Source organism: Equus asinus, chromosome 19, assembly GCF_041296235.1.
Source record: "Equus asinus isolate D_3611 breed Donkey chromosome 19, EquAss-T2T_v2, whole genome shotgun sequence".
NCBI classification, from domain to species: Eukaryota; Metazoa; Chordata; class Mammalia; order Perissodactyla; family Equidae; genus Equus; species Equus asinus.
In genome coordinates, this window is record NC_091808.1 from 1095731 (window position 1) to 1123287 (window position 27557).

A 27557-nucleotide genomic window follows, 5' to 3' on the forward strand; every position below is an offset into this window, starting at 1 on the left:
GCAGGCAGCTTCCCTGCCGTGGCCAGCGCACACGCAGAACTCGCAGGTGTTCCGTGAGTCTGGAACCGGCTCCCTGTGCAGCTCAAATGAAACAAGACTGCTCACTTATGAACAGCTGTGGCCAGCTAAGATCGTGCTTGATGTTCCTGAGGCATTGGTTCAGGACTCAAGGGGCTGTGTGGGTGGCCACCCGCCTCTCACTCCTAGCTGGAAGAGGAAAGGCATAAGGAAGGAGCGAGGAGGGAAGGCGCAGGCCCCGACCTGGGAAGGGCCAGGAGTGCACTGGGCCGCGCCCCACAGGCTCGCCCAGCCCTCGCCAGGCCTCCCGTGCCCTGTGTGTGAGACCAAGGCTGTGGCCAGCTGGTGGACAGTGGACAGCACAGCCAGGGACCAGGGTGTATGACTCACACTCCAGCCTGTTGGTTTAATTTGAGCACATCTTTAGAAATTGGGATATTTTACTCCTAAATCAGTATTTCTGGATTTTCTTAAAATAACAGAAGATCTGCAACAGCAGACCTTGTCCCTGGGAGCTAGGCTGCTCCCTGACGTGCCGACTCTGAGGCCGGTATCACCTGGCTGCCCACAACCCTGTGCTGTTACAACATAGTAAATGGGTCCAGGGAAAGGGCATTTCAGTTTCTGATTTTTTTGGATGTTTGTTTTCTGGAATTTTCACCTCTTAACGTTTTATCGAGGTATAATTTACAAAAGTGAAACAGCTCTAGGTGTTCCCATAGGTGAGTTTTGACAGGTGCAGACACCAGTGTCCCCACACCCGTGATCAAGCATTCCCGAGCTCTCGTACCTTCCGCCCAGCCCCGACCCCGGCCCCGTTCTGGTCCTCTCACCATAGAGCCAGTTACCTCTTCTAGAACTTCATACAAACGGAAACATAAAATATATGTACGTTTTTGTGTCTGGCTTCTCTTTCATAGCATAATGTCTTCAAGGGCTGTCTCATAGTGTTTTAATTTCTAGTCTCACTGCGTTGTGATCACACGGTGTGGTGGAAATTGCTTCTGCTTTTTGACACTTACAGAGTCTCTGACCATTTGTAACATCAGTTTTCATGAGTTTTCTGGAGGAACTTGAAAAGGAGTATTCTCTAGTTTTAAGCTCTAAAGTGTATCAATCAGGACTACCTTAATATGTCATGTAGGTATTCTGTTTCATTATTTGTATTTTATTCACTTGGACGTAGACATGAATTGTGGTATCCTTTAGTTTCTTTCTATCAACATCTGTGCATCTTTAATAATTTCTGCCTTACGGAGGTTGCTGCTGTGTTTGGTGCATGAGTATTCGTAACCGTGATACTGCCGTTGGGACTTGCACCCTTCACGTCCTAAAGAGCCACTCTTGGGGCTGGCCTGGTGGCGCAGTGGTTAACTGCGCACGTTCCGCTTCAGCAGCCCGGGGTTCGCCAGTTGAGATCCCAAGTGCGGACATGGCACTGCTTGGCACACCATGCTGTGGTAGGCGTCCCACATATAAAGTCAAGGAAGATGGGCATGGATGTGAGCTCAGGGCCAGTCTTCCTCAGCCAAAAGAGGAGGATTGGCAGCAGTTAGCTCAGGGCTAATCTTCCTCAAAAAGAAAAAAAAGCCACTCTTTGTCAAGTTCAGTACATTTTGGCTGGGACTTCATTTTACCTGATAGGAAGATCATGACGCCTGCTTTCTCACTGCTTGCATTTGCCCAGCTTTCTGAGATGCCTTTCTCGATTACTTTAGTTTAGTTACAGCAAGAGTTGAGGGTCTTGCTCTGTGATCCAATCTGAAGAGCCTTTTCTTATTTATTTATTTATTTTTTGAGGAAGATTAGCCCTGAGCTAATATCTGCTGCCAATCCTCCTCTTTTTTTTGCTGAGGAAGACTGGCCCTGAGCCAACATCTGTGCCCATCTTCTTCCACTTTACATGTGGGATGCCTACCACAGCTTGGCTTGCCAAGCGGTGTTGTGTCTGAACCCAGCATCCGAGCCGGCGAACCTCAGGCCGCTGAAGTGGAATGTGTACACTTAACCGCTGCACCACCGGGCCAGCCCCTTAAAAGCCTTTTCTTTTGGTATGTGAGTTCAGATGTGTTTGGTCTTAGTTCTGTCCTATTATTTTATAGTGTTCCTGCTGTCTTTTGTTTTTAAAGTAAAATCTTCCCCTGCATGGTCTATTCCTTGGTTTGTCAGCCTCAGGGCCATCGACTCTCAGTGATGGACAGCGGGCCTGCTCTGCTCCCCTGGCTCGTCTCGAGGTGTCTCTGCGTCGTGTCACGCCTGCACGGTCAGGGCATCTGCCACCTGTGACTGGTGCCTGTATTTGTTTTCCCGTGGAATGTGTTTGGTACTCACTGTCATTCCTTTTGCCCTCATTTCCCCGTCGTCTCTCAGTGAATTCTGTCTTCCAGTAACATCCTCAGGGAGAATTTGTGGGACAGTGTTCCCTGAGTGCTGAAAACTGTCCATTCCAGCGCCATCCAACAGGAACATAACCTGTGCTCACGTGTCAGTTAAGATTTTCTAAGAGCCACATTAAAAAGGTAAAGAGAAGGGCCGGCCCAGTGGTGCAGCGGTTAAGTGCGCACATTCAGCTTCAGTGGCCTGGGGTCCGCCAGTTTGGATCCTGGGTGCGGACACAGCACCGCTTGGCAAGCCATGCCATGGCAGGCGTCCCATGTATAAAGTAGAGGAAGATGGGCACAAACATTAGCTCAGGGCCAGCCTTCCTCAGCAAAAAGAGGAGGATTGGCAGCAAATGTTAGCCCAGGGCTTATCTTCCTCAGGAAAAAAAAAGGTAAAGAGAAACAGGTGACATTAATTTCAATAATATATTTTATTTAATCCAGTGTTACCTAAAACATTATCATTTCAGCACATAACTACCGGTACTTAAAAATTACTGAAATACTTGAAGTTTTCTTTCTTTGGACTGAGTTTTTGAAATCCAGTGTGTGCCTTACTCTTAAAGCACGTTTCAGTGGAGCAGCCACATTTCACAAGCTGGCGTGTGGCCTCCAGCTCCCGTGTCGGACAGCTCAGGTCTGTCTCCTGTGTGTCAAAGGAAGTTGTGTGGCTGTGAAGTCCTGCGCACTCACTCTTCCCCCGTGTGTGGCTCTGGTCTCTTCCACCACGGAATCTTGCTGTGGGGAAACCGCTGCCCTGCTCTGGCTCTGTGGACTCGCCTTTGCTGACATTTGGTATAAACGGCGTCATACAGTATGTGACATTTATTGTGTGCTCAAAGTTCATGCACGTTGCATGTGTCAGGGCTTCATTCCTTTTTATGGCCCAGTCATAGTCCAGCGTCGGGCTGTGCCACATTTTGCTTACCCATTCGTCAGTTGAAGGGCATGTGGGTCGTTTGCACGCTTAGGCTGTTGTGAATAATGCTGCCGTGAACACTCTCGTCCAGTGGTGTGGACTGGTATTTCCGTCCCTTGGGTGGATCCCTGGGTTGGACCGCTGCCAGCGCAGTGCCCCACGCCCACCCTGTGAGCAGAGGCCGCACTCTACGTTCCCACCCGCAGCATGCGAGGGTCTCCAGGCCTTTTGAACTGGTTTCCGGGTCTGTATTTTCCTCTCCTCTCCTCTCCGACTTATCGCTGCCCTCCGTGTCCCACCGTGCGCCCTCTCCCACTGCAGCCTCCTCCTGCTGGTGGTTTGATTGGTGTTTCTTCTGCTCCTTTCCCGACTTCTGCCAGCTCAGGGTGCACCTTCTCCTGTTTTCCTGCCACTTCTTTCCCTGGTCACTGCTCTTCTAGTCTGTGGTCTGTCTTCGTGGAGGCGAGTGCTTCGCTGGGTTTCTAGAGAGTACGGTGAAATGTCTGGTCGGTTCCACCTGGGTCCTGGCAATATTTGCTCTCTTTCCTACACTTTGTGTTCTACCGCATTTTTCATCCATTTTCAGACACATTTTCTACATCTCTGACCTCTGGCGGTTCTTACAGTCAATCTGAGGGAAAAGCAGAGCACCCCTTTGGTTGGCAGTATTCTTGCCTTTCTGCGTGGCACGTGATGTCAGGGGTGTCCTGCAGTTGGGGCATTTTCCATGGTGCCAGGAGCTTCCCTCACACCGGCCTGGGCCTGGCCATTTTCCTGCTCCTTGTGAGGGCTCCCCACTCTCTGCTGCCTTGTGGGCAGGCTGCTCCTGTAAACAGGGCCGTGGCGAGCGGCTCCATGGCCCTGCCGCCTCGCCCCTCTGTGCCTGGCCGGCCGAGCCCTCTGCCCAGGCCTCTCCTCGGATAGCTCGCCCACTCCCCTCCACGGAGGTCCCTGCCTGTTCCCTGCCCACTTCTGTCCTTGAGTGAGGCTCTGACATCCCATCCCAGCCGCTTTCAGGGCCCTCATGCATATTTTGCTGGCTGTGTGGGTTGTCTCTATGACCTATTTTCCCTGAAAATCAAGTTCGGGGAAGGTTTTTTTTGTGTGTTGTTTTTTTATTTTCTGGAAGAGGTGATAATGCTCACTTACCAGATCATGTTCCCTCAGAGAGATCGCCAGAGAGATTTTGGGGGATGAAAGAACAAGACCTCTCCCTCTCTGTTTCTCTCCGCCCGGCCCCCCCCCCCGTCTCCCTCTCTGTCTCTCTCTCCCTCCCTCTCTCTCTGTTTCTCCTTCTCTGTTTCTGTCCCTCTTTCTCTCCTTTTCTCTGTCCCTCTCTCTGTCCCCGTCTCTGTCTCTCTCCCTCTCTCTCTCCCTATTTCTCTTTCTCTCCCTCCCTCCCTATTTCTTTCTCTTTCTCTCCCTCCCCCCTCTCTCTCCCTGTCTCTCTCTCTCTCTCTCTTCCTCTCTCTGTCCCTCTCTGTCTCCATCTGTCTCTCCCTCTCTCTGTCTCTCTCACCCCAAGTTTGAGGAGCTCCTCGTCTCAGGTCCCTCTGAGGAGCAGATTTGATGAGGACAGGCTCCCCCCCTCAGGGTCTCCCCAGTGGGGCAGATGAGAGGGAAGGGCCAGGGCGGCACGTCAGAGGAAGGGGCCTCGTTCGGTCTTGGGGTGCAAGGTGTCAACCGGATGGATGAATGGGGCCAGCAGAGAAGCCCTGGGAGGAGGACAGCCTGGGCAGAGACGGGCCAGGACTGAGCACAGCCCCGCAGGAGGGGGAGCAGGTGCCCCTGGGGTGCACAGGGCGGCCATGGGGGGTGGTGAGGTGCCCCGGGGGAGAGGGGAAGCGGCGGCCTGCGGAGGGCCCAGTCGGAGTCCCCAGGCAGAGGCCTCTTGATCCTGGTGGTCTGGGGAGGGGCTGGTGTCATGCCCACCACTGCCTTCCTGTGAGGAGGCTGCCTCTTCAGGAGCGTGCAGAGCACATGGGGCAGCGAGAAGTGAGTGCATGGTCCCTCCCCTCAGCGTCACCTCAGCTCTGGCTGCTGAGAAGGTGTGTGTCCCTTTCCTGAAGACCCAGTTCCCAGCCCTGCCTCCCTCTGGGGTCTGCGCTGCAATGGCGTGACTCCACGCTAGGGGGCGGGCTCGGCTCAGCCACGGGGCTCGGCGCTTGGGCCAGCAGAGGACTAGTTGCTCAGAGACCCTCCTTGAGAGAAGGGAAGTACGTGGTTTGGCGTGGCGCGCATCTTCACAGGACTGACTTTTTGCATCAGCAGCCTGGCACTTTTGAAAGTATGTTTCCATTTCATGCAGACTGGTCACAAACTAGGCCGCGCGCGGGGTGTGGCTCCGAGGATCCAGACGTGGAGAGAGCCAGAGTGGGCTGTGACCATGGGCGGCGACCCCTACCCTGTGCTGCACTTGACGTGGGCGGGCCTGAGAACCCACCAGAAAGCCTGAGATTTGCAGAGAACGTTTTTTCAGTGCTGCAACTGAGCATGATAAAAATGCTACCAGACTGAGAGTCTCTGAGGCCATAGCTGTCTGTCTGAAAAATAATGATTTCTGTTTGTATGAAATGGTAGGACTTGCACTTTCTGAGCTGACTGATTTTTGCCACAGAGTCTCACACTTCAAGCCACCCAAGCTCTTCCTCTGAGTCTGGCACCTCAGTTGGTGGCAACTTCTCAATTGTTCAGGCCATAAACCTCGGAGTGACCTCCCTCTCTCATGTCCACATCCCAGCCATCAGTAAATCCGGTTGTCTCTACCTTCAGATCAGATCCAGAATCTGGCCCTCTCCCGCCTCCACCACTGCCGCTGGGCCCAGGCCACCCTCCACCGCCCGCTCTGCACAGCCAGAGATCTCGGCCCTCCCACTCACACCTTTCCGTGGCCCCCCAAAGTCGAGGCCAGAGCCCTTCCAGGGGCTGAGGCTGTCCTGGCCCAGCCGTCCCCAGCCACACTGGCCACCTGCTCCTCCCCAGCAAGACCGGCATGTCTGCTTGGCCCACTCTTCTCCACAGGAGCCGAGGGCCCCACATGCCCTCTTGGTCTCTGCACATTGCTCAGGAGGCCGTCGTTCCTCCTCTTAGTTAAGATCTCAAAATGCCCAGCAGCCCCCGTCTCCCTTTCCGGCTTATCACCTAGTGTACATTAATTGCGGCATCTTTTCCTCGTTTCTCGGTCTTGCCGTCTCCCCTCGCCACCACGCGAGCACCACAGGGGTGGGCAGGGTGGTCGTCTTCCTTCCACCGACAGTATGCTGCTCCCTGGAAGAGCGCCGGGCACACTGCGAGAAGGAAGGAGTTGGCTCACGTGTCATAGATGACAAGCAGCTCATCGGCTGTCATCGGCGTCAGCAGCAGCAGCTTCTCACCCAGACTTTTCATTCTGAAGCTTTTATTCCGTATGTCCGTCAAAGATTGTAACTAAAATCCTGACTTAAATTTCCTTTGTTGTCTGATTACAAAAGTTTTATCACTTTCTGACTTTCCACGGGTGATTTGAAAAGGAAATCCTGAGAGAGATAGCAAGCTTGGAAAAGGAGTGGGTTTTCACACCCCTCCTCGTTCTGCTGCCCGTTTTTGCCGCACGGGGGCTCAGAAGTCAGGGGCGCAGTTCCCTGTCCCCCACCCAGTGTCCTCACCCCGTGCCCCAGGCTGGCCGCGCCCGGCCCTCCTCCTCCCTTCCCGCTGCTCTCAGACGCCCAGAGCCCTGGCCCTCCCTTCCTCCTGGGTATTGTTCTCCCAGACTGCTTTCAATTTCTAGTCCCAGCTTGTGTGATTTCAGAGGCCAAGATGCTTCCGGAACTCCTGTCCCGTCCGTGGGTCTTCTGCTCGGGCAGGCCTGAAGGAAGCTGCTGGGTTATCAGCTCTGACAAGGAAGGGGCCCCTTTGCTTTGGCATGTGTGGGCCCACTGGTAAAACCTGCCCTGCAGCAGTCTAGCCTCGGCACCATCAGCCAGCATTCCGCTCTCCTCTCCTGCTTTTTTTGTTCAGATTGAAGAGCTTAGCTCTGAGGCTGTCAAGGGGCGGGGAACAGGGCGTGGCCAGGACAGTTCGGGCTCTATCTGGGGATCAGACCTCCTGTTACAGCACCCTCCCTCTGCGGCCGGAGGGGGCAAGTCCCGCCTTCCTATGGTCTCAGGAGCCCTTCAGCTGCTCCCTCCACAGCTTCTCCTTGACATGTGGATAAGGATGCTTCACACAGTGACGTGAGGATCAAGCTAGCTGACCTCTGAAAAACCGCTCACCAGCTCGTGGTCCGTAACCAGTGTTTGATTCCGATTGCTTGGCCAAGCAGGACTTGGGGCAGGGGGCTTGTGGCCTGGGGGGATGGCGAACGCAGCCACTCTGCCCTCCCCCACGCTCCTGTCGCTAGACCCCTTCCACCTGACACGTCTCAATCCAAGGCCTGCGTTTGTCTCTCACACTTCACTGACAGTGGGTTCTTTTGTGGAGTGAGAGAGAAACCGTGCCCTCTGGGTGACAGTCTGCAGGGGGCTGCTGTCAGATCCAGACGCCTTCTCACGGAAACCTAAGGCGGCCTTTCACGTGCTGTCAGATCCACACGCCTTCTCGTGGGAATCTCAGGCGGCCGTTCACGTGCAAGTCTTGCCTCTGGAGTGGGCTCCTCACGTTCTGCCTGCTCTGAAACCCTCTTTCCCCTGGTCATGCTCTTCCCTCTGCCCTTGATCTCCATCACTGATCCCGCCCCAGGGCACCCTGACCCTAGGCCCGCGCCCTCTTTCCAGTACAGGACAGAGAGTTCTGAAGCTGGATCTGGCAAGGTGATGTTCGCTGAGTGCTTGGCCTTTTTCTCCCCCTCTCGACAGGTGGCCAGTGGCATGTTCATGGTCCCGCAGGATTAGCTGTACTCACGAGGGCGTGCTCCATGACAGAGTGTGCGTTTCCACCCACAGCTCAGCAGGGCACGGTCAGAAGGAGACCAGGGGATGCAGAGCCGCTGACTGACTCTTCCTTTTGTCCGCAGAGCCCCCCAAGATGAACCCAGTGGTGGAGCCGCTGTCCTGGATGCTGGGCACCTGGCTGTCAGACCCGCCGGGAGCTGGGACCTTCCCAACGCTGCAGCCCTTCCAGTACCTAGAGGAGGTGCACATCTCCCACGTGGGCCAGCCCATGCTGAACTTCTCGTAAGTGCACCCACCGGAGTCTCTGTGGGAACACCCAGCCCATAAGAGACAGGCGAACGCCAGGTGGAAGGTGCAGAAGGAAGCTGGTGATCGTATTTCAGAAAGGCACCCCCTCCCTGGCCTTAACCTGGCACCTGAGACACCCACTGCATAAACATGGTACTTTCTGGTTCTCTTATGTGTTTGAAGATGCTATGCTGACCACAAAAACTCAGGCTTCTTAATCCAGATGTAAAAATAAGTGCCTGTGGGGCTGGCCCCGTGGCCTAGTGGTCAAGTGCTGTGCACTCCGCTTTTGTGGCCTGGGTTCGGTTCCCAGGCACAGACCTACACAGCGTTCAGCGGCAGCCACGCTGTGGCAGCATCCCACATACAAAGAGGAAGACTGGCAGCCATGTTAGCTCAGGGACAGTCTTCCTCAGCAAAAAGTAAAAATGAAAAAATAACACTTGTGCTCAGTGAAACCCCTCGTCTCATGTGCCTTGCTGGATGGAAATCAGTCACCCCAAGGTTTCCGAAAGCGAGAGGGTGCGGCTTTCGTTTAGACTCGCCCCTGAGCTGTTTGAGGTCTCAGAGAAGCTGTTAGTGTTGTGTACAACAGAGCAGAAGTCCTCTGGGCTCCTCTCGCTGGCGCCTCCACCTCGCCCACACAGGCAGGCGCACAGCGGGGAGCCGTGCTGCCTTGAGGGAGCCTGGTCCCAAGGCAGGTGGGGCTGGGGAGCGGGCTGAGGACACTTATTTACAGGAGTCGTATGCACTTTTTTTAAAGTTTAAACAGTAGATAAGTATATAAAATACAAAGTAAAACTCTGTCCCCCCAACTCCACTGTATGCTTAGTTTTACATTAAGAATCCTATTGAATTAACTTGGTACTACTCATATGATGCCTGGCAATTTCAAAAGGACTTAGAAAATCTTATCTTATTGTTTTAAGAAATATTACCTCATACCTTTTTGCATTATTCTTGGTTGAATGAATGATGGCAAAGTAATATTCTGCACCTAAACCCAAATGTGAAAATTCTGGATAACACAGAATAACTCACAACAATATAAAGCAGTGTTTTTAAACTATGGGTACAATCCATTAGAGAATTTTGTGACTAACATTAATTAATTTTCTTTTAATGCCAGTCACTCAGTTTTTTGAGTAGCATTAAAAGAAAAGTTAACGAGAATAGACTAGAAAATGTATATTTTGTTAAATATAATGGTATGTTTGTGTGAGCAGTAGCTGATGGTATAAAGTGTATTTCTTCTTGGTGGTTGTGGTGGAGAGAGGGCGTTGCCCGCCTAGTAAGCTGTAGCCACCAGCACCAACGCATCAGAAGCTTGTCTGTTGTGGCCATTGATCCTGCAGCAGCTCGGATGCTGCTGGAGGTATGAGAGTTGGCTTTTCGTTGTGGGTTAGTGCTCCCAGTTCAAGATGCAGCCGTCTCTCACTGCCCACCATCAGCTCAGCATAGTGACACAGGCTGACGAGAAACTACCTCCTGACTCAGCGCCTGCTCTGATTCTTGCCACATGCATCCATTGGACTCCTAAGCAAGATAATGCTCAAGAGGGGACAGGCCTGGTGTCTGGGTGGCATTTCACTGCATTTGCGGAGCGTCCACAAATATGGAAGGTGCTGGCGCTGAGAGGGCCCTGGGGGAAGGGTATACCCCAGCTTATAAAGAACAGCTTCCTGTCTTCAGGGTCGAGGTCGGTCATGGTCAGTCAGGCAGACAGGCCCCCAGAAATGCACAAGGAAGTGGAGGGGGTGGGGCAGGCAGAGGGGCTGCTTCTAGGTCGGAGGTAGAAAGTCCTGGTGCCCCTGGCAGCCCGAGCCTGCACACGTTGTGTCCTGTCTCCCGTCCTGTGTGCTTTATACATCTCTGTGTTTCTACATGAACAAGAAACACGTTACTTTATATTCGGTGGGTGGGGGTGCTTTAGACAGTGAGAGGAGAGCCGTCCACAGAGCCCGGCGCTCTCTGGTGGGCATCGAGTAGCTGGGGCTTCACCTATCCTGCTTGCCCGTCCAGGTTTAACGCCTTCCACCCAGACACACGGAAGCCCATGCACAGGGAGTGTGGCTTCATCCGCCTCCAGCCTGACACCAACAAGGTGGCCTTCGTCAGCGCCCAGAACACAGGTACTCCTCGCTCGCCGGACTGCCCCAGCCTGCCTCTGCCCCTGGCCCTCGCTCTCGCTCCATGAGTGCTGGCCGGGTGGTGGCCAGCAGGAGGGGCGGCATCTGCCTCCTGCTTTCTTAGTGACTCTGAGCGTGTGGGTGCTCACAGAGATGCCGACGTGGGGGCCTTTCAGGGTGGGAAGTGTCAGGCCTTTGGACAGGCTGAGGGCTGACAGGAGAGGGGCTGGCAGGTGGGGGCCCCAGGCCTTGTCCTCAGTCTCTGGACCCAGGGGTCCACAGGAGGTAGGTGGGGCCATAGGAGGGTCTGTGAGGACAGTTTGATCTTTTCTCCTTAGTCTTTTCAGTACCAGCACCCTATGGGCTTCCTCCTGGCTGCAGCCCTGCACACAGGTGTTTCCTATGGGCTGGGCTCTGGGCAGGACTAGAACCGGGCGCCTCCCTGTCCAGCTGAGGTTCTCTGTCTGGAAGTCTGCTTTGCCCCCAGTAGGAGGTCCTCCTAAAATAGTTAACCAGGTTCACGAGTTAGAAATTACTCAACGCCCACCTGCCTGACTTTTACCTTGCTCACAGGCTCAGGTGAGTCTTGCTTCTGGAAGCAGATGGACGGTCAAGACTGGGTCGGCCTGGCGTGGAGCTGCCTGGGGCATTGGTGGGTTGGAAGTCCTTGGGCAGGCAGAGGAGCTTCCATTACACTGGAGAGGGCTGCCCTCGGAGCTCATCGCCCCGTCAGAGTTGTAAATCTCCTCCCTCTTCATACTCGGGGCTGCACTGCAGGCACCTTGTTGCCTCGGTGGCTGCAAAGTTCAGCCCCGCTGAATGCTTGTTTGCGAGAGCTGCTGGTAGGAGCTGCGGCCGCCGAGAACCCTGGCAGGCTGCTGTGGACTGACGGCCCTCCCTTGCAGGCATCGTGGAGGTGGAGGAGGGCGAGGTGAACGGGCATGAGCTGTGCATCGCATCCCACTCCATCGCCAGGATCTCCTTCGCCAAGGAGCCCCACGTGGAGCAGGTGAGCCCCGCCAGCCAGCCAGCCAGCCTCTCGATGTCGCTCTCATGACGCACGTTTAATTGCACGAGGGGTTACACGGCAGCCCCTGACGTAGATTTCGCCCTACTCTTTATCTCCGAGACCGGGCTGTCTCCACCGTCTCGTCATCCCTTCTCCCTCCCCACCGTGCCAGGCCCGGTGTGCTGTGATTCAGTTGTTTCGGCCCTGACTGCTGGGCAGTTAGGCGTTCTCAGGTTTCTTGTTGTTTTCCACTTCTGCAGATATATCCATATCAACTGGATAAATTTCTCCCAGTTGAATTGCTGGATCAAAGGACAAGTCCATTATGAATTTTGAGAGATGCTGTTAAATGGCTTTTCTTAACAACTGCATTCCCCCAGCATCGCGTGCGGGCGCCTGCTTCCCTGCTCCTCCACCAACAAGGCATATTTTCAGACTTTTTGATCCTTTCTAATCTGATGAGCAAAAGATGCTATCTGTTCCTGTTTTAAATGTAACCTATGAGTGCGAGGGAGCTCTCGCTTCTGTTTTTACATTTAGACCTTTAGTCTCTCTCAGGTTTGTTTTTTACATGATGCAGTGCACAGTTCTGACTTCCCAGATGGGTGACCAGTGACCCCACAGATTTGAAATGTCATGCCTGTCTTAAGCCACATCCCCATAAATAGGGGGCAGGAATCTGTTTCTTTTTTCTTGTCTGTCTCCTTCTTCACCAATTGTAATTTAAAATCATCTAATAATTTAAGATGATCGTGGCTTTATATTTTAATATCTAGGGAAAGTTCTCGATATTCTTTTCTCTAAATTTTTTTAGGAAAAAACACTGCTTTTGATCTCCCAACAGCCTGAACAAGCGCCACTTTGAATTTTAAAGGCTAACAGTTGCTTCCAACCCCCTGTATTTAAATGAGGGTCAGTCTGGCTCAGATGGTTCTGTATCCTAATGACGCTGTAGCTGTCAGGGCCGACCCGGGATGACCACAGAATTATTAGTGAACTCACCAGATTGCTCATTGTCACCAGAGGCTGTAGGCACCAAAAGAGGTCTGTTGTTGAGCTGAGCGATGCAGTGCCTCAGCTTTAAGCCTTTCCAAATAACTTCCATTTGAAGAGGAAAATAGCAGGGGAAATTCCATCCAAGGGGCAGCAACGCCCCAGGAGCCTGACAGTGCCTCTTGGGGAGCTTGTGCACTGACCGCCATCGCTGGCTTTGGCGCTGAGCGAGCCACTGTGACAGCCGATCGTCATCTCTGAGATGGGGGGGACAGAACTCTGGAAGTCACAACCCATGATGGGAGTTATCCAACCATGGGGCGGTGGGCACAGGGCAGCCCCTCACTTGCTCTTCCCAGAGCACCCTCCCTCCTGGCACCTGGGGAGAGGTGGCCTCAACGTCTGTCAGTCATGGCATCTGCCCCCAGGCCTGTCTCCCTTCTCTTGCTTGCCTGCTTCTTGCCAGTAAGTTGCTTACTCTGGAGCAAGGTGGCTGTCAGGAGGTGTTCACAGATTTTGGCACAAAGAGGCAGAGCTGAAGGCTGAGTGAGAGGCCACACTCAGATCACTGTGCAGCGAGATGGGGTGAGTCCACGTGGCACGGCCAGAAGCCGCTCCAGCTCTCGTCCTTGGAAAGGCTCACGAGGGGGGTGCCCCGCCTGAATGGCACTGGCCAGGTGCTCCCTTTGCCCCACCTGTGCTCCGTCTGCACAGCATGGAGCTGGGCGTCCAGCCTGAGGGCGAGGAGCCAGCAGACACTGTCAGACCACGTGCCACCTGCCGTGTGTCTCCACGTCAGAGGCAAGGCTGTCCAGGGAGCAGAGCCCACTGCAGGCCACGGGCTCTGAGGGTTGGCAGCCACCATCCTGCAGAAGCTGGAACGCGTCGGGGCGTGGGGACATGTGCTTCATTTCTCTCCACTCTACTTCTGTTTCCTTTGAAAAGTGGTTTCAAGAGAAAGGAATATTCAATATTCAAAAGAAAGTGAAATTCCAGAATAAATAATGCAGAATTGAAGAAGCTACTGCAGTGTGAGGACGTTTCCCTCGTACAAGCAGGTGGAGCCCCTGCCTGTGCATTTCCTGTCAGTCCTGCGTGTGCTGGGCTCCCTGCTCCCTCCTCCTGCCTTCGTGAATTATTCCGCTTCCCTCTCTGTTGGCTTGTTTGCTGTGCATTCTTCTACTGTCCTTCCAGTGATTGCCACAGGAGTGCCACGTGTATTGGTGCATCGATGTTGAATCGTACCTGGGCTCCTTCAGGACTACGGCGGGAGCCCTGGACAGTGCTGCTCAGACTACATGTGTGTGGGAGTCTCCTGGGACTCTTACTAGAATGTCAGTGCCGACCCCTGGGCCTGGGCGGAGTCAGACTCTGCATTTCCAGCAACGCCCTAAGTGCTACTGGTGCCGCCGGGGCTCAGAGCACACCTGGGGCAGCAGACTCAGAGCGCCACCTCCATGCGTCCTCCTCCCGCCTCGTCTGTGTGTGCCGGCACACACCGACCCCCACGAGGCATCATGGCCCCCGTGTCTGTGGTCTGTACGCACTGAGAGGGGCGCACGTGTTTTCTCCGTTTGTTCCTGCACCCCCATGCTTCTACCAGGGATCATTTTCCTCAAAACCTGAAGAACATCCTCTGGTATTTTCTTTAAGGGAGTGGGGAGTCCTGCTCATGGTGAACTCTATAGGTTTTTTTGGTCTAAAAATGCCTTCATTTTTTAAGAGTATTTTCACTGCAACTAGAATGCTAGGTGACAGTTTTATTGTTACTTTGAAGATATTGTCCCATTATCTTCTGGCCTCCATCTTTTCTGTGGAGAGGGCAGTTGTCAATCCCATCATTCCTGTGAAGATAGCGTCGCCCCCACCCTGGCTGCTTCCATCCTTTCTGTGGAGAGGGCAGTTGTCAATCCCGTCATTCCTGTGAAGATAATGTGCCCCCCAGCCCGGCTGCTTCCATCCTTTCTGTGGAGAGGGCAGTTGTCAAGCCCGTCCTTCCTGTGAAAATAGCGTCGCCCCCACCCTGGCTGCTTCCATCCTTTCTGTGGAGAGGGCAGTTGTCAATCCCGTCATTCCTGTGAAGATAATGTGCCCCCCACCCCGGCTGCTTCCATCCTTTCTGTGGAGAGGGCAGTTGTCAAGCCCGTCATTCCTGTGAAGATAATGTGCCCCCCACCCCGGCTGCTTCCATCCTTTCTGTGGAGAGGGCAGTTGTCAAGCTAGTATCCCGCCAACCCCAGCTGCTTCCAGGCTCTGTCTTCTTGTCTTTGGTGATCAACCAGTGTTCTCTGAGATGTAGTTTGAACCTGTGGCTTGCATAGCTTTAGTTCATCTTAGGAAATTGGCCATAGTCCCTTCGCATATTGCCTGTATTCCATGCTCTTTCCTGTCTTCCTCTGGGACTCTGATTGCCCATCTGTTAGGATTCAGTTTCCAGTGTGTTTCTTACACTTGCTTTTGTCCATATTTTCCATCCATCCATCTCTCCCAGTTTCACTTTGGATATTTTCTACTGACCATTTTTCAGTTTGCCAGTCCTCTCTTCAGCTGTGTCTAATCTGCTAATTCCATTTTGGGGGCCTCAATTTGAGTTGTTGTATTTTGCAGTTACAGAATTTTCATTTTATTCTCTTTGACAGATTCTGATTCTCTGCTGAATTTCTCCATACAGTTTTCTAATCACTCCAGTGTTGGCATCCCCATCCTTCACCCCAGGGGAGGGCGTCCATTCCAACTCCTCTTGCTCTTTCGCTCTTACCTCCTGTAGGCTAAGTAGGTTTTTTTTTTTCCTTTTCTTTCCTGAATTCTAAATGTCATGTCTGAAAAACTGTAGGTGACTTGAGAACAGGTGTCACGCCCTGGTTGACAGCCTATGAAGGGCAGATCCTGTTAATCAGAGATGGAGCTATTTTGGAACTGGACTTCCCAGTCTATTTCTGGTTAACTCTTACTGCTGGGGTACAGCCCTTTGGGGTCTCAACCAAAAGCCTGGGGTGTTTTCCATGGCCTCTCCTTCAAGACAGGCACTGATTCCAGAGTATATTCCATGTGTCACAGCTCCAGGAATCCTAGAACGCCTGGCCCAGCTTTCCAGCCTCTCGGCTACCACTTCCCTCCTGACCCCACCCTTGTCCCCTCGGCCTGCAGGCAGCCTCTTACAACCAGCACGAGCCTCAGGGTCACTGTTGCTCCGGGTTGCGTCCCCTCAGCACTCTGTCTCTCTGGGACCTTGGTCCTTGCTGCCTTGGTGGGTCTCTGGTGCCTTTAAATGGACTCTGAGGGCAGAGACACAGCCTCTGGATCACCCGCTCAGCAGTGCGAGGGACTCGCCGTGGCGTGTCATGAGCACCGCCCAGCCTATCGTGCACCCACCTGGCCAGCCAAGTTCCCTTTGTTTCCCCCGGCTGGTCTGGGGAGGGGTCTGGGCACCACCTCAATGGCGGCTCTGCGGGACACACAGAGCAGGCCACACCCCACACCCCACACTCCAAGCAGACAGTGACCTCAGGGCACCTGCCATACTTCTGCCTCAGCCACACGGTGCAGGGCTTTGGTCTTGGCCCCGAGCATCTGGGCATCGCCACAGCTGCCTGTCCTGAACAAGTAGATAATCTTGCAGCTGATGCATCCACTGGCATATATTAGGCTTGGGCCAGTGTTGGAGGTGGAGATGTCCATAAGATGGTGGAACCCGAACTACAAGGACACAAAAATGTCCATGGAAACTGACATCATGCGTTCCTTCAAAGTGGACATCTCTGGGGAGATCCGCAGCCTGGCCATCGCTGGCTCCCTCAGACTAGAGAAGAACTTTGATTCTTTTTTTTTTTTTTGACGAAGACTGGCCCTGAGCTAACATCCATGCCCATCTTCCTCTACTTTATATGTGGGACGCCTACCACAGCATGGCTTGCCAAACGGTGCCATGTCCGTACCCGGGATCAGAACCGGTGAACCCCAGGCCACAGAGCAGAACATGCAAACTTAACCACTGTGCTGCTGGGCCGGCCCCAGAACTTTGATTCTTAATAGTCACTTATTTCAGCAATTCAAGGTGATATCACGGAAGCTAAGAAACAACTAGATTTACTGGGAACATTTGAAACTCAAAACAAACAATTTCTTCCAGGTTCTTAAAAGCAAAATAGCGAATGCCGCCACTGATGAAAAATCCCCTTATTTATACATATGAGTTTTCTCGTATTTTACTGTTCGTAACTATATAGTCTCGTCTTGGTTCTGTTTTACAGATCAGACGTGAGTTAGTCCACACAGTACAGTGTGGTTGCCGTGTTGTCCTCAGCCGTTCAGTTAAAGCCATCGTGCTGCAGTGCTGAAAGACGCATTCTGAAAGTCAGGATCCCCTTTTCTGTAGTGTATTGATTAGAATGTGCCACTGGAGACGTCTTTAGTGTCTTATACTGGAAATGACATACTGAGTGTGTGTGAGGTGGCAGGTGACTGGAACTCTCGTGGTGAAACCCCGCGTGTCTGTCCCTGGGCGGTGTGGAAGTCAGGGGTTTGATATTTATTCTGAACTAAGGGGGGATGTCCAGACTTTGTATTTGTGCTATTTTGTGCATTAATGTATTATCACAGACTTGAAGACTTGTGAAATTTCATTTTAATTAGTCATTTCCTCAGTGGGGTCAAATCATTGTTCTCTGTTCCATTTTTGTTGCCCCTGCCACAGTTCTCATGGGTCTTGACTCCCTCTGCCTGTCATTTTTTGTTTGTCTTTTAAAGCTGTAAAGTGAGTGTTTTTCGAATCTCAAGGTCCCATTTTTGTGTTGTATAACACTTCTCTCTTCTCTTTAGGAGTAGATTTCTTTTTTCCTGTAAGCAATCTTCAGTGTCAGGTTTTTTTCCGTTTAGAATATCCTACAACTGTGCACTTAGAAAAGATGGCGTCTCTATCTACCATTCCAGCCTTCACATATGAACAGTGATACGTGCATATCTGTATGGCATTTAGAACAATAGTTTAGAACCCCCAAAACTTCATCTTCCGGTTTCCTCAAAGTTTAAATGAACACATTGCAGTTCATTTACATGTACCAGTTTCTTAACACAAAATATTTGTTTTCCCCCTCAGGAAACTATTTAAGAGCCAATTAAACTGTGAAATAGAAAGTTACTTATTTTCATGTAAGGATACCTTCCTGAGCAAGTGGAAACTGTTGTAGTTGTCTACGCAGCTTGTAGCTTGTAGCTCGGGGATAAGGCATAAATAGTAAAGTTATAGTTAAATAATCTTCAAAATAAAGGCTCTGAAATCTTGCTTTTCCAGTTTTTTCTCTGGAGGGCTGGTCAATTACTAAGTAGTTGGCTGTGGCCCGAGCAGAACAACTGTTCCTGGATACCCCCGTGTTCTAGAACGCGAGGGAGTAGTGAGCAGTAGAGTCGTCTCCACAGTTGTCGCGCTCACGCTCTCTTCACGCCCGTTCCAGGAGGGTCGGGTTTTCTCACTGAGGGTGTTGCTACAGGTCTGTGTTCTTATTGGAAATCGCCGCCATAGTTTGTTCTGATGAATTACTGTTGTTCCCGAGTTCTCCAAGAGCACAGGTGACATCAGTTCAAGTTGCAGAGTGCCCACTGGAGGGGCAGCTTTTGTCTGATCAAATGTCTAATGATGGAGGCAAAAAAAAAAGATGGCTTTAAAATGAGACCAGTTCCTGTGTTGGCCTGTCGGTCTTCTGGGACAGCTGAGGGGCAGGGAGAGGGTCACCCTGATTTGGCATGCCCCGTAGTGGCTGTGGGCCGAGTGTCTGTCACCCGCTGGCGGGGACACTGCCCGGCTCACAGGCCTCTGAGGACTAAGGGGATAGGTGGCAGCCTCTGCACGAGCACTTGCCTGTGGCAGGACGGCAAGCATTTGCCGAATCTTTGGGAGAGTAAAACTAAGGTGTTTTGTATTTGTTTTGCTCTGCTCAGATTACCCGAAAATTCAGGCTGAATTCTGAAGGCAAACTTGAACAGACAGTCTCCATGGCAACCACTACCCAGCCCATGACTCAGCATCTTCACATCACCTACAAGAAGGTGACCCCGTGACCCAGAGCGGAGCCGCCTCCTGGGCGGGCCGCAGGACTCCGTGCGTTCAAGAGTGTTGCCACATGTTCCTGTAATGGCATAGAAAAACCAAATAAAAGGCCTTTATTTTTATGGCTGAGCATTTTGGATATTATCACTTGTGTAGACTACATTTCTTTCATCTGCTGGTGACTATTTGTTTTCCAGAGTCTTTTCCCTAAAAGCTTGAGAAGGGCAACTCTCATTTTCTTGCGCTCTTTTTCTTGCTGCAGTTTTGACAAGATCTAGAATATTGATAGATCTTCAGTAGAGTAGCCCATGATAAGCTGAAGACAAGTCTGGGACAGAAAGGGTTGTGGTTATTTTCCCATTACTTTTAAGGAGCCAAAGAGTCTCAGGACCCCAATTCCATGAAGAGAGGGCATTCCCAAGGTGAGGGATGGTTGTGAATTTAGCATGATTGTGTAAAGTTTATTTTATTACTTTCATATATTACTTTGATGTGTGTGTTTACTGTGAAGGTTTCCAGATGTACGCTCGCCCCTTGTGCCTGTCACCAGCTTTAACAGCCTGCCCGCATTTCCTCATACTAGGGGTTCATCTATTCTGCCCCCTTCTTTTGCTGGAGTATTTTAAGCAAATTCCAGACGTAGTGTCGTTTACCCCTAAACGCTTCAATATGCACGTAAAAACAACACACAGCCTTTTTCTTTTTCTTAACACACCACCATATCGGAAGCCACACCAGGAACGTAGAGACATGCTGTGCAAGGAGGTGGGGTCACCAGTCCCCAGGAGCTCAGAGGAGGGACAGGGCTGGTGCTGAGCCCTTGGAGGGGCACCGGCAGTGTGAGGAAGTCAGCTAGTGCCCCAAGTGCCCAGGGGGCACAGGAGGCCGGTGCTGGGCATACCACGGAGGAAATCAGGTACGGGAGAGGCTCCAGGTACAGTGCGTCCTGAGGCAAGCTCGCCTCCAGCCGTGAACCTGTGAAGCCAGGTAAGGTATGTGCTTCCAAAATGCACTGGTGGGACAGGGATGGAATGGGCACTCCCGTTCCAAAAGGGAGAGGTAAGAAAGGAGTGACAGGTCCTGAGCAAGTGCAGAACCTTAGGCTGCAGTATAATCCCCTTTGGTTCAGTGTCTGCCCTCTAGGCCCACCAGGGTGGAGGTCCAGCCCTCCAGACACACGGGGCGCTGGCCCTGCCCCCACAGCTTTGTTGAGCACAGCCCACACTCAGTTCTCATGGGTTGGGGTCACGTGCCTGTTACCGAACCATGTTTGTTTTGCCCATCGCCCAGAAAGCCAGTCACCAAAATGATGAGTTTGCAGCAGAGAAAGGGTTTATTCATAAGGCAGGCAGGTGAGGACACGGGAGAAGAAATCTCAGATCTACCTCCCAAAAGGGGGCTAAGGATAGCGATGGGGTTGGGGGCAAGGTGGTCTGAAGTGTGGGGATGGATGATTGGAGGCAAGGAGGAGTGAGGTCATTGATCCGCGCAGGTGTAGTCAAACTTCCCGCCTCTTCCTAGGACGCATGTTCACAAAATGGAGGCGCAGCATGATCTGCGGGTGGAGTGTTTTGCTCCGACATCAGGAGTTCAGCGACCCTTGAAGGCCCAGTTGGTGGGCTGGTGGTCTCGACCGGCCTGAACTGGCAGGGAGTCAACTCCTAATTCCTGAGAAACAGCTCAGACCCCCATTACCATGGTGACCAGGCGCAGGGATGTTATCTATAGGAACCTGGTGGGAGTTGGATAGCATGTCGCCTAAGCAGCACAGCTAACAATGGGCGGGCAAACAACTGAAAGCTATAATTAATAATCGCCAAAAAAAGCTTCCGTTACGAGCCAGCTAGTCATTAACGGCTAACTGTTCATGGGTCTCACCTGCAGCTCCCGATGTCTCTGTCCATCTAGGGTCACCCTAATAGGGCTCTCTGCAGCGGCCCCACCTGTATGGGGCATGGGTCTCTGCCTTGGTCGTGAGCCCAAGGCTCCAGGTCACTCCATCCTTCAAAATCCAGGTGCAGGTGGCAAGGCCCCCACGGCTCTTGCTTTCTGTGCACTGGCAGAGGTGGTACCTCCCGGACAACAGACGGCACCAATGTTTACCACCTGTACCCTCCAGAGGGGCAGCCACCTCTGCCTGTGGCACCAGAAAGCTGGGAGCAGAGGCTTGAAATCTGCCCCACAGTCTCTTGGGCCTGTGATGGGAGGGGCACCTCCATGGTCTCTGAAATGCCTTGGGGTCATTCTTCCACCCTCTGGGACAGTAGGCCCCGGCTTCTGTTTACGCGGCTGACTAATCTCCCCATTGTCCTGACAGATGGCTCCTAGCTTAGCTGGGAAGGCCTATCCACGCCAATCTCCTTATCATTTCGGCCACACCCTTCGTGCCCTCTCTGAACAGGCTTTTGCATTATTTTCAATAAGGGAAAGCTGAGAATTTTCCAAATTTTTAAGGTCTGCTTCCTTTCTGGTTACCAGTTCCATCTTTAGACCATTCCTGTCTTCTTGCGTTTTACTGGGAGTATTCAAAAGAAACCAGGCCCCTCCTTCAGCTCTTCCACTTTGCGTGGAAATTCCCTCAGCGAAGATCTGATTTCACGGCTCACAAGTCCTACCTTCTACCAAACTAGGACACGCACGCTTAATCCAGCCGGGCTGCTTTATCACAAGGATTACAACTCTTGTTATAAAGAGAGCCTGATCCTCATTTCCATCCGAGAGCTCATCAGAATGGCCTTGAGGTCCAGGTTTCGGCCAGCATTCTGTTCAGGGCCCCTTAGGCATTCTCTACGAGGACTGGGTCCTCTTCTCTCTCTGGGCTCTCTCCAGAATCCCCATCACGGTCTGTTCATGGCAATGGGGGCTTTTTCTAGCAGCCGCCGCAAAACTTGCAACCCCTGAGTTCCCGAGCTGCTTCCACATTCTTAGGTCTGTGTTACAGCAGCACCCCCACTCCTCAGTCACCATTTTCTGACTTATTCAGGCTGCTGTACCAAAAATACCATGAACGGGGTGGAGGGTGCTTATAAACAACAGAAATTAATTTCTCACAGTCCTGGAGGCTGGGAGCCCAAGATCAGGCTGCTGGCTGATTATTTCTGGCGAGAGCCGGCTCCTCACAGACGGCGTCTCTGCTGTGACCTCACATGGCAGAAGGGTGAGCTGGCTCTCTGGGGTCTCCGTTATAAGGGCACTAATCCCACCATGAGGGCAGAGCTGACACACCCTAATCACCTCCCAAGGCCACACTCTTCCGAAACCAAAGCAGTTTCCCTCCTGGCAACTTAAATCAGACTGTCCACCAGGAGCACTTGTCTCACAAAGGGAGGTATATTTGCAGCAAGTAGGAGACCACGAGGAGTCATTTCCAGAGTCCTGGCGTCCCCGAACAAAGGGAAAGGGACCTTTTATTTTGGATGGGAGATGATTGTTCAAAAGGGAGGGGTGGACATCCGCTTTCGCAGGCTCAGTTGGAAACATGCCTCCACATACACTGCAGGTGAAGGTAATAAGGCCTCAGCTCCTCCCAAAGAGAAGATTTTAGCATTAAAAATGAGGCAAAGGTCAGAGGCGAGGCTCTGGTGGTGGCGCTAGGTCCCGTTCAGGGTGGCTGGTGATTACATCTCATTAACATAACAAAAGGAAAAATAGTTAAATGCTTCCAAACCCACCCTTGAGTTCCTGTCAGTGACAACACCTCATGCCATCACTTTAGGGGTTAGGATTTCAACACGTGACTTTGCGGGAAAACAAATCTTCAGACCACACAGCACCAGGGAACCTGCAGGCTGGGTTTGGAGCTGTCCCCACTGCGGGAGTGATGAGAGAAGCTGGGAGCATCACGGAAGTGCCACCCTCTCCTGCCCAGGCTCCTCCTGCCTGCTTACAGCGAGGAGGGGGCCTGGGAGGGCAGCCCCAGAGCAGGGCATGGAAGGTGGAGCTGAAGATGAGGAGCAAATAATTGACATGGTCATCTGGTCATCTCTCCTCCTGCTGACATTGACCTCCCGGGAAGCTGGTCACTAGTCCTGGAAGGCGTCCCCCATCTGTATTCTGGATTCACCTGGGTTCCTTGTAGTATCTGACTTGTTCCTCCATGCCCTCTGTTTCCTCTAGTCTGGAAGCTGGATTGAAAGTTCCAACAGGATACACACTTCCGAAGGGCTGCCCCGTCCTTCCCGTCCCCACACACCAGGAGCCTCATGTCTGCCTGTTGCACCTCTGCTGATGCTAAAAGAATAGGCTCAGATGGCGACCACCTGGCCCCTTTATCCTCGGTTCTCCATCAACCTTTCACTGAAACGTTTTGCACCCGTAGGGGAGCGCCGCCTGAACCAGCTCCCACACCAGAGCTGTGGATTAGTCTCCTGACCCTCGTCCCTTCTGCATTCAGTGGCTGGAATTCTCTCCCAAGAACTTCCCCCATCCATGAGGCTGTTGGGTTACCCTAAATTAGGTTCATACCTGGAAGCCTGCATAAAGCTTAATTCTTTGCCTTCAGTTGTCAGTTGTCAGAGTAAGAATGTCCTGGAACCTCGGTGGTGGCCCATGGGCTGAGCTGTTTCTCACACCACCACCCCACCCTCGCTCCTCCTCAGGCTTCTGTTAGGAACCCAGGGCTCTGTGTATATGTGATGTGATTCGAGGCACGCGCAGTCTCGTTCTTCAACACACGGTGGGTGCTCAAGTGATCACATAGTTGGCCAGACGGAGCCCGCAGTCCCCTGCTGGCCTCCATGCTCCGTGCCGCCACCCTCTCCCACATGTCCTGCCCCAGAGCCTGGTTCCCTTTAGTAGCGGGTGGGAACCGAAGCCCACAGTCGGCCCTGATGTGCTCGTCGTACCGGCTGCTCTGCTTCCAAGTCTTTCCCTGGGCAGAACTGGAGAGTCGGTTCATAATTTATTTATTTTTCATTAATTTTGTCCGAACCATGTGAGGTTACGTTGCAGAGCTCACAGCCCTTCGCCCTTGCTTTAGCGGGGAAAATACACATTTTTTAGGAAAAAAAAACTATGCGTCCACACTAATGTTTCCAATTCAAAATTTAAGATTACAAAACTTTTCACTTAAATTCTTTGATTTTACCTCTTTTAAGATGAAAATCTTGGGCCAGCCCAGTGGCACAGTGGTTAAGTTTGTGCACTCCACTTCGGTGTCAGGGGTTCGCAGGTTCGGATCCCGGCCACGGACCTACACACCACTCATCCAGCCATGCTCAGGCGGCGCCCCACACAGCACAACCAGAAGGACCCACAACTAGAATATACAACTATGTACTGGGGAGCTTTGGGGAGAAGAAGAAGGAAACAAAACAAGGAAGAAGATTGGCAACAGATGTTAGCTCAGGGCCAATCTTTAAAAAAAAAAAAAACCATGAAAATCTTGGGGCAGGGGCTGGCCCGGTGGCGCAGCGGTTAAGTGCACACGTTCTGCTTCTCAGCGGCCCAGGGTTTGCTGGTTCAGATGCTGGGTGCGGACATGGCACCGCTTGGCAGCCATGCTGTGGTAGGTGTCCCACATATAAAGTAGAGGAAGATGGGCATGGATGTTAGCTCAGGGTCAGGCTTCCTCAGCAAAAAGAGGAGGACTGGCAGTAGTTAGCTCAGGGCTAATCTTCCTCAAAAAAAAAAAAAAAAGAAAAAGAAAATCTTGGGGCCAGCCTGGTGGCGTAGTGGTTAAGTTTCACTCACTCAGTTTCAGCTGCCCAGGGTTCACAGGTTAGGATCCCAGGCGTGGACCTAGCAGTGCTTGTCAAGCCATGCTGTGGCAGCGCCCCACACAAAATAGAGGAACACGGGCACAGATGTTATCTCAGTGACAATCTTCCTCAAGCAAAAAGAGGAAGATTGGCACAGATGGCAGCTCAGGGGCAATCTTCCTCACACACACACACACACAAAAAGATGAAAATCTTGGTTCTTTACATTACTTGCTGTATCCTACAGGAGGCATGTAATTTTGGAATAATAATACTGTTTGTAACAATAAGACTGCTGATTGAAGTTTAGGTTTTTTGCTATGGTTTTTACATCTTTCTTATTGAAGATAGAAAGTTAAAATATATTATAATTGGAATAACTGATTTCTCTGGGTGCTTATGTCTCCAGCTCGATACACAAGCTCATTTGTTTATTTTAATTTCTACAAAGTGTTCTCTTTTTTTTTTTTTCCTTTTTCTCCCCAAAGCCCCCCGGTACATAGTTGTATGTTCTTCATTGTGGGTCCTTCTAGTTGTGGCATGTGGGACGCTGCCTCAGCGTGGTTTGATGAGCAGTGCCATGTCTGTGCCCAGGATTCGAACCAACGAAACACTGGGCCGCCTGCAGCGGAGCGCGCGAACTTAACTACTCAGCCACGGGGCCAGCCCCATAATTTCTACAAAGTGTTCTCTTAAGTTAGCTTTTCCTCCATGGCTTTATTGTCAAAAGTGGAAAATCAGGTACATTTTGCTCCACACAGGTGTATACAGCACAGCTAGGCGGCCATCCCACAGTTGACCCAGCACATCCCCTAATGCTGGGCATTTGCGATGTCTCCAGTCTTTTCAGTAATCAAAGAATGGCACAAGGAACCACCTGTGTGCCTGTCATTTGGATTTCTGCCAGCGTACCTTTGGGACAGATTTAGAAGGTGTAAATGTGAAAATGTCCCAAAGGTAAAGGGGTGTTTGACTTGTCCCGTCCCCACAGGGACGTTCTGCATCCCCACAGCATGGTGGGAGGTGGCTGCCTCCAGCCACAGCGGAGACTGTGGTCAAAGTTGGATTTGGGCCAACCTAATGGGTGAGAAATAGGATCTTGGGGCAGTTTGGGTTTGTGTTTCTCTTATTTTTTCTCTTTTTCTTCTTGATTTTTGGAGCTGATGAGCTCTTTTGAATTAGGAATAACTAATTCTAATATTCCTAATTTTCAATTACAATTTTTTTTAAATAGTTATAATATATTTTTATTACGTTATCTCTTGTAATTAACTCTCTTTTTTTTTTTTTAAGATTTTTTTTATTTTTTCCTTTTTCTCCCCAAAGCCCCCCGGTATATTGCTTGTTGTGGGTCCTTCCAGTTGTGGCATGTGGGACGCTGCCTCAGCGTGGTTTGATGAGCAGTGCCATGTCCGCACCCAGGATTCGAACCAACGAAACACTGGGCTGCCTGCAGCGGAGCACGGGAACTTAACCACTCGGCCACGGGGCCAGCCCTTCAATTAAAATTTTTTAATTGAGGTAAAATGCACTGTTATAACATAAAGTTCACCATTTTGACCATTTTAAGGTGTATTAAAAAAATTAAGTATTCAGTTTAATGGTATTTAGTACATTCACAATGTTGAGGAACCATCACCTCTGTCTACTTTCCAAACAGCTTTGTCACCCCAAAAGGAAACCCCGTCCCCATCAAGCAGTCACCGTCCCCCCCCGCCCCCAGCTCGACAACTGTTTTCTGTCCCAAGTTACAAATATTTTTGAAAATGTTAAACGTTACAAATATTATTTTTTCAAGTACGTATTTTGTCTGTTATTGTTCGTGGATTTTAAATCATATTTAGGGAGGTTTTGCCCATGCTCCAGTTACAAAGAAAATCACCTATGTTTTCTAGTACTTGTCTCATTTTCTACACTCGGCTCTGATCCATTTGGCGTCTGGCTGGGTGTGTCGTGTGACGTACAGGTCCGAGTTAGTCTTTCGCCAAGCGGTTAGCCAGTCACCTCAATATTTGTTACAAGCCATCCTTTCTGCACTGGTGTGACACACCACCTTCACCACACACTGGGTCTGTAGGCCTCGGGGTCCGGCTGCCCGTGTCCCTGGGCCTGCCGGTCCGCATCTGGCCGGGTGCCCCGCGGGTTAGCGACAGAGAGACAGTCCAGCAGCAGGTAGGCCTCGCCTCTCATTTCTCTTCTTTTTAAGGGTTTTCCTGGCTATTTTTGCTTTTTTTAAATTTTCCTCTCGTGTGAAGTTTATAATTAGCTTGTTTAGATCCAAGAAAAAACAAAACACCATTCTGGTATTTTTATAAGGATTACATTAAGTTTATAAAAGTACTTCTGGAGACTTGTCTTCTTCACGAGCTGGATTTCCTCTCCAGGAACATGGTGTTTCTTCCTCTCTGTTCAAGTCTACTTGGGTGTCTTGAAGGTGTATCAGAAGTTTTCCTCACATGGGGTTTCACATTCCTCGTTCGGTTAACGCCGAGGAATTATCTGCCGCCGCAGGAAGTGGGGCGTCTCTTCCACTGTCTTCCAGCTGGATGCATGTAGACTACTGATCTGTTACTCTAAATCCTGCCGCTTTTCTCGATTCTCTTAGTGTTTGTAACATGACTTTTGCATGCTGGAACTACACCGAAGGATTTGATCCGAGGAGCGAATGCTGGGAGGCGAGGCAGGCGCGGCCTCGCGGGGCGTCCGTCTCCATGGCCTTCCCTTCCTCTCCCCCTCCTCTCTCCACCTGCCGTCACCAGGCACCCGGCCGGCGGTCTGCACACTGCCACACTGTGGGAGCGGGAGCGGGCGTGCCAGGGGCCGGCAGGGCTACAAGGACGCTGGGGACCTTCAGGGGCAGCAGCTCTCCAGGGAGGAGGGGTGGAGAGCAGTCCCGCGGGGTGATGGGGGCGAGGCGACGAAAGCCTGCACATTGTGCACGAAAGCCTCGTCCTTCAGGCCTCTTGCTTCCTCGGAGGCTGGAGAAGGCCGGGCTGCAAGACCTCAGCAGTGGTCTGCCTCAACCCTGAGTGGTACAGAAAGGGAAACTGAGGCTGAGGCCACGTGGCAGCCCTCTAGCACTGTGTGCCTATGGCCAGAGCTGGAGTGAGACAGGCCTGGGGACAGAATGTCCCTGCATCAGAAAGTGGGGTGTGGGGCCTCCCTGGGACGCCGCCCTGCAGTGGACAGACAGGAGCTGGGCCCCTGGGC

At 51.8% G+C, this 27557-nt stretch overlaps 1 protein-coding gene across 5 annotated transcripts in view; it reads left to right on the plus strand.

Moving 5' to 3' along the window:
• The window catches only part of THAP4 (THAP domain containing 4), a 45082-nt gene extending 26290 nt beyond the window's left edge, over positions 1–18792 (plus strand). For 4 of the 5 annotated variants that reach the window (XM_044751544.2, XM_014862634.3, XM_014862635.3 and 1 more), the window contains 4 exons: positions 8309–8468; positions 10497–10606; positions 11509–11612; positions 18540–18792. In XM_044751544.2, coding sequence (XP_044607479.1) covers positions 8309–8468; positions 10497–10606; positions 11509–11612; positions 18540–18659 — 494 coding nt within the window. In that variant the 3' untranslated portion in view covers positions 18660–18792. Of the gene's footprint in view, positions 1–3445; positions 3563–8308; positions 8469–10496; positions 10607–11508; positions 11613–18539 lie in introns of those variants that run through there. The other variant, XM_070489166.1, reaches the window with a different exon arrangement.
• Positions 18793–27557: the final 8765 nt, after the last annotated feature.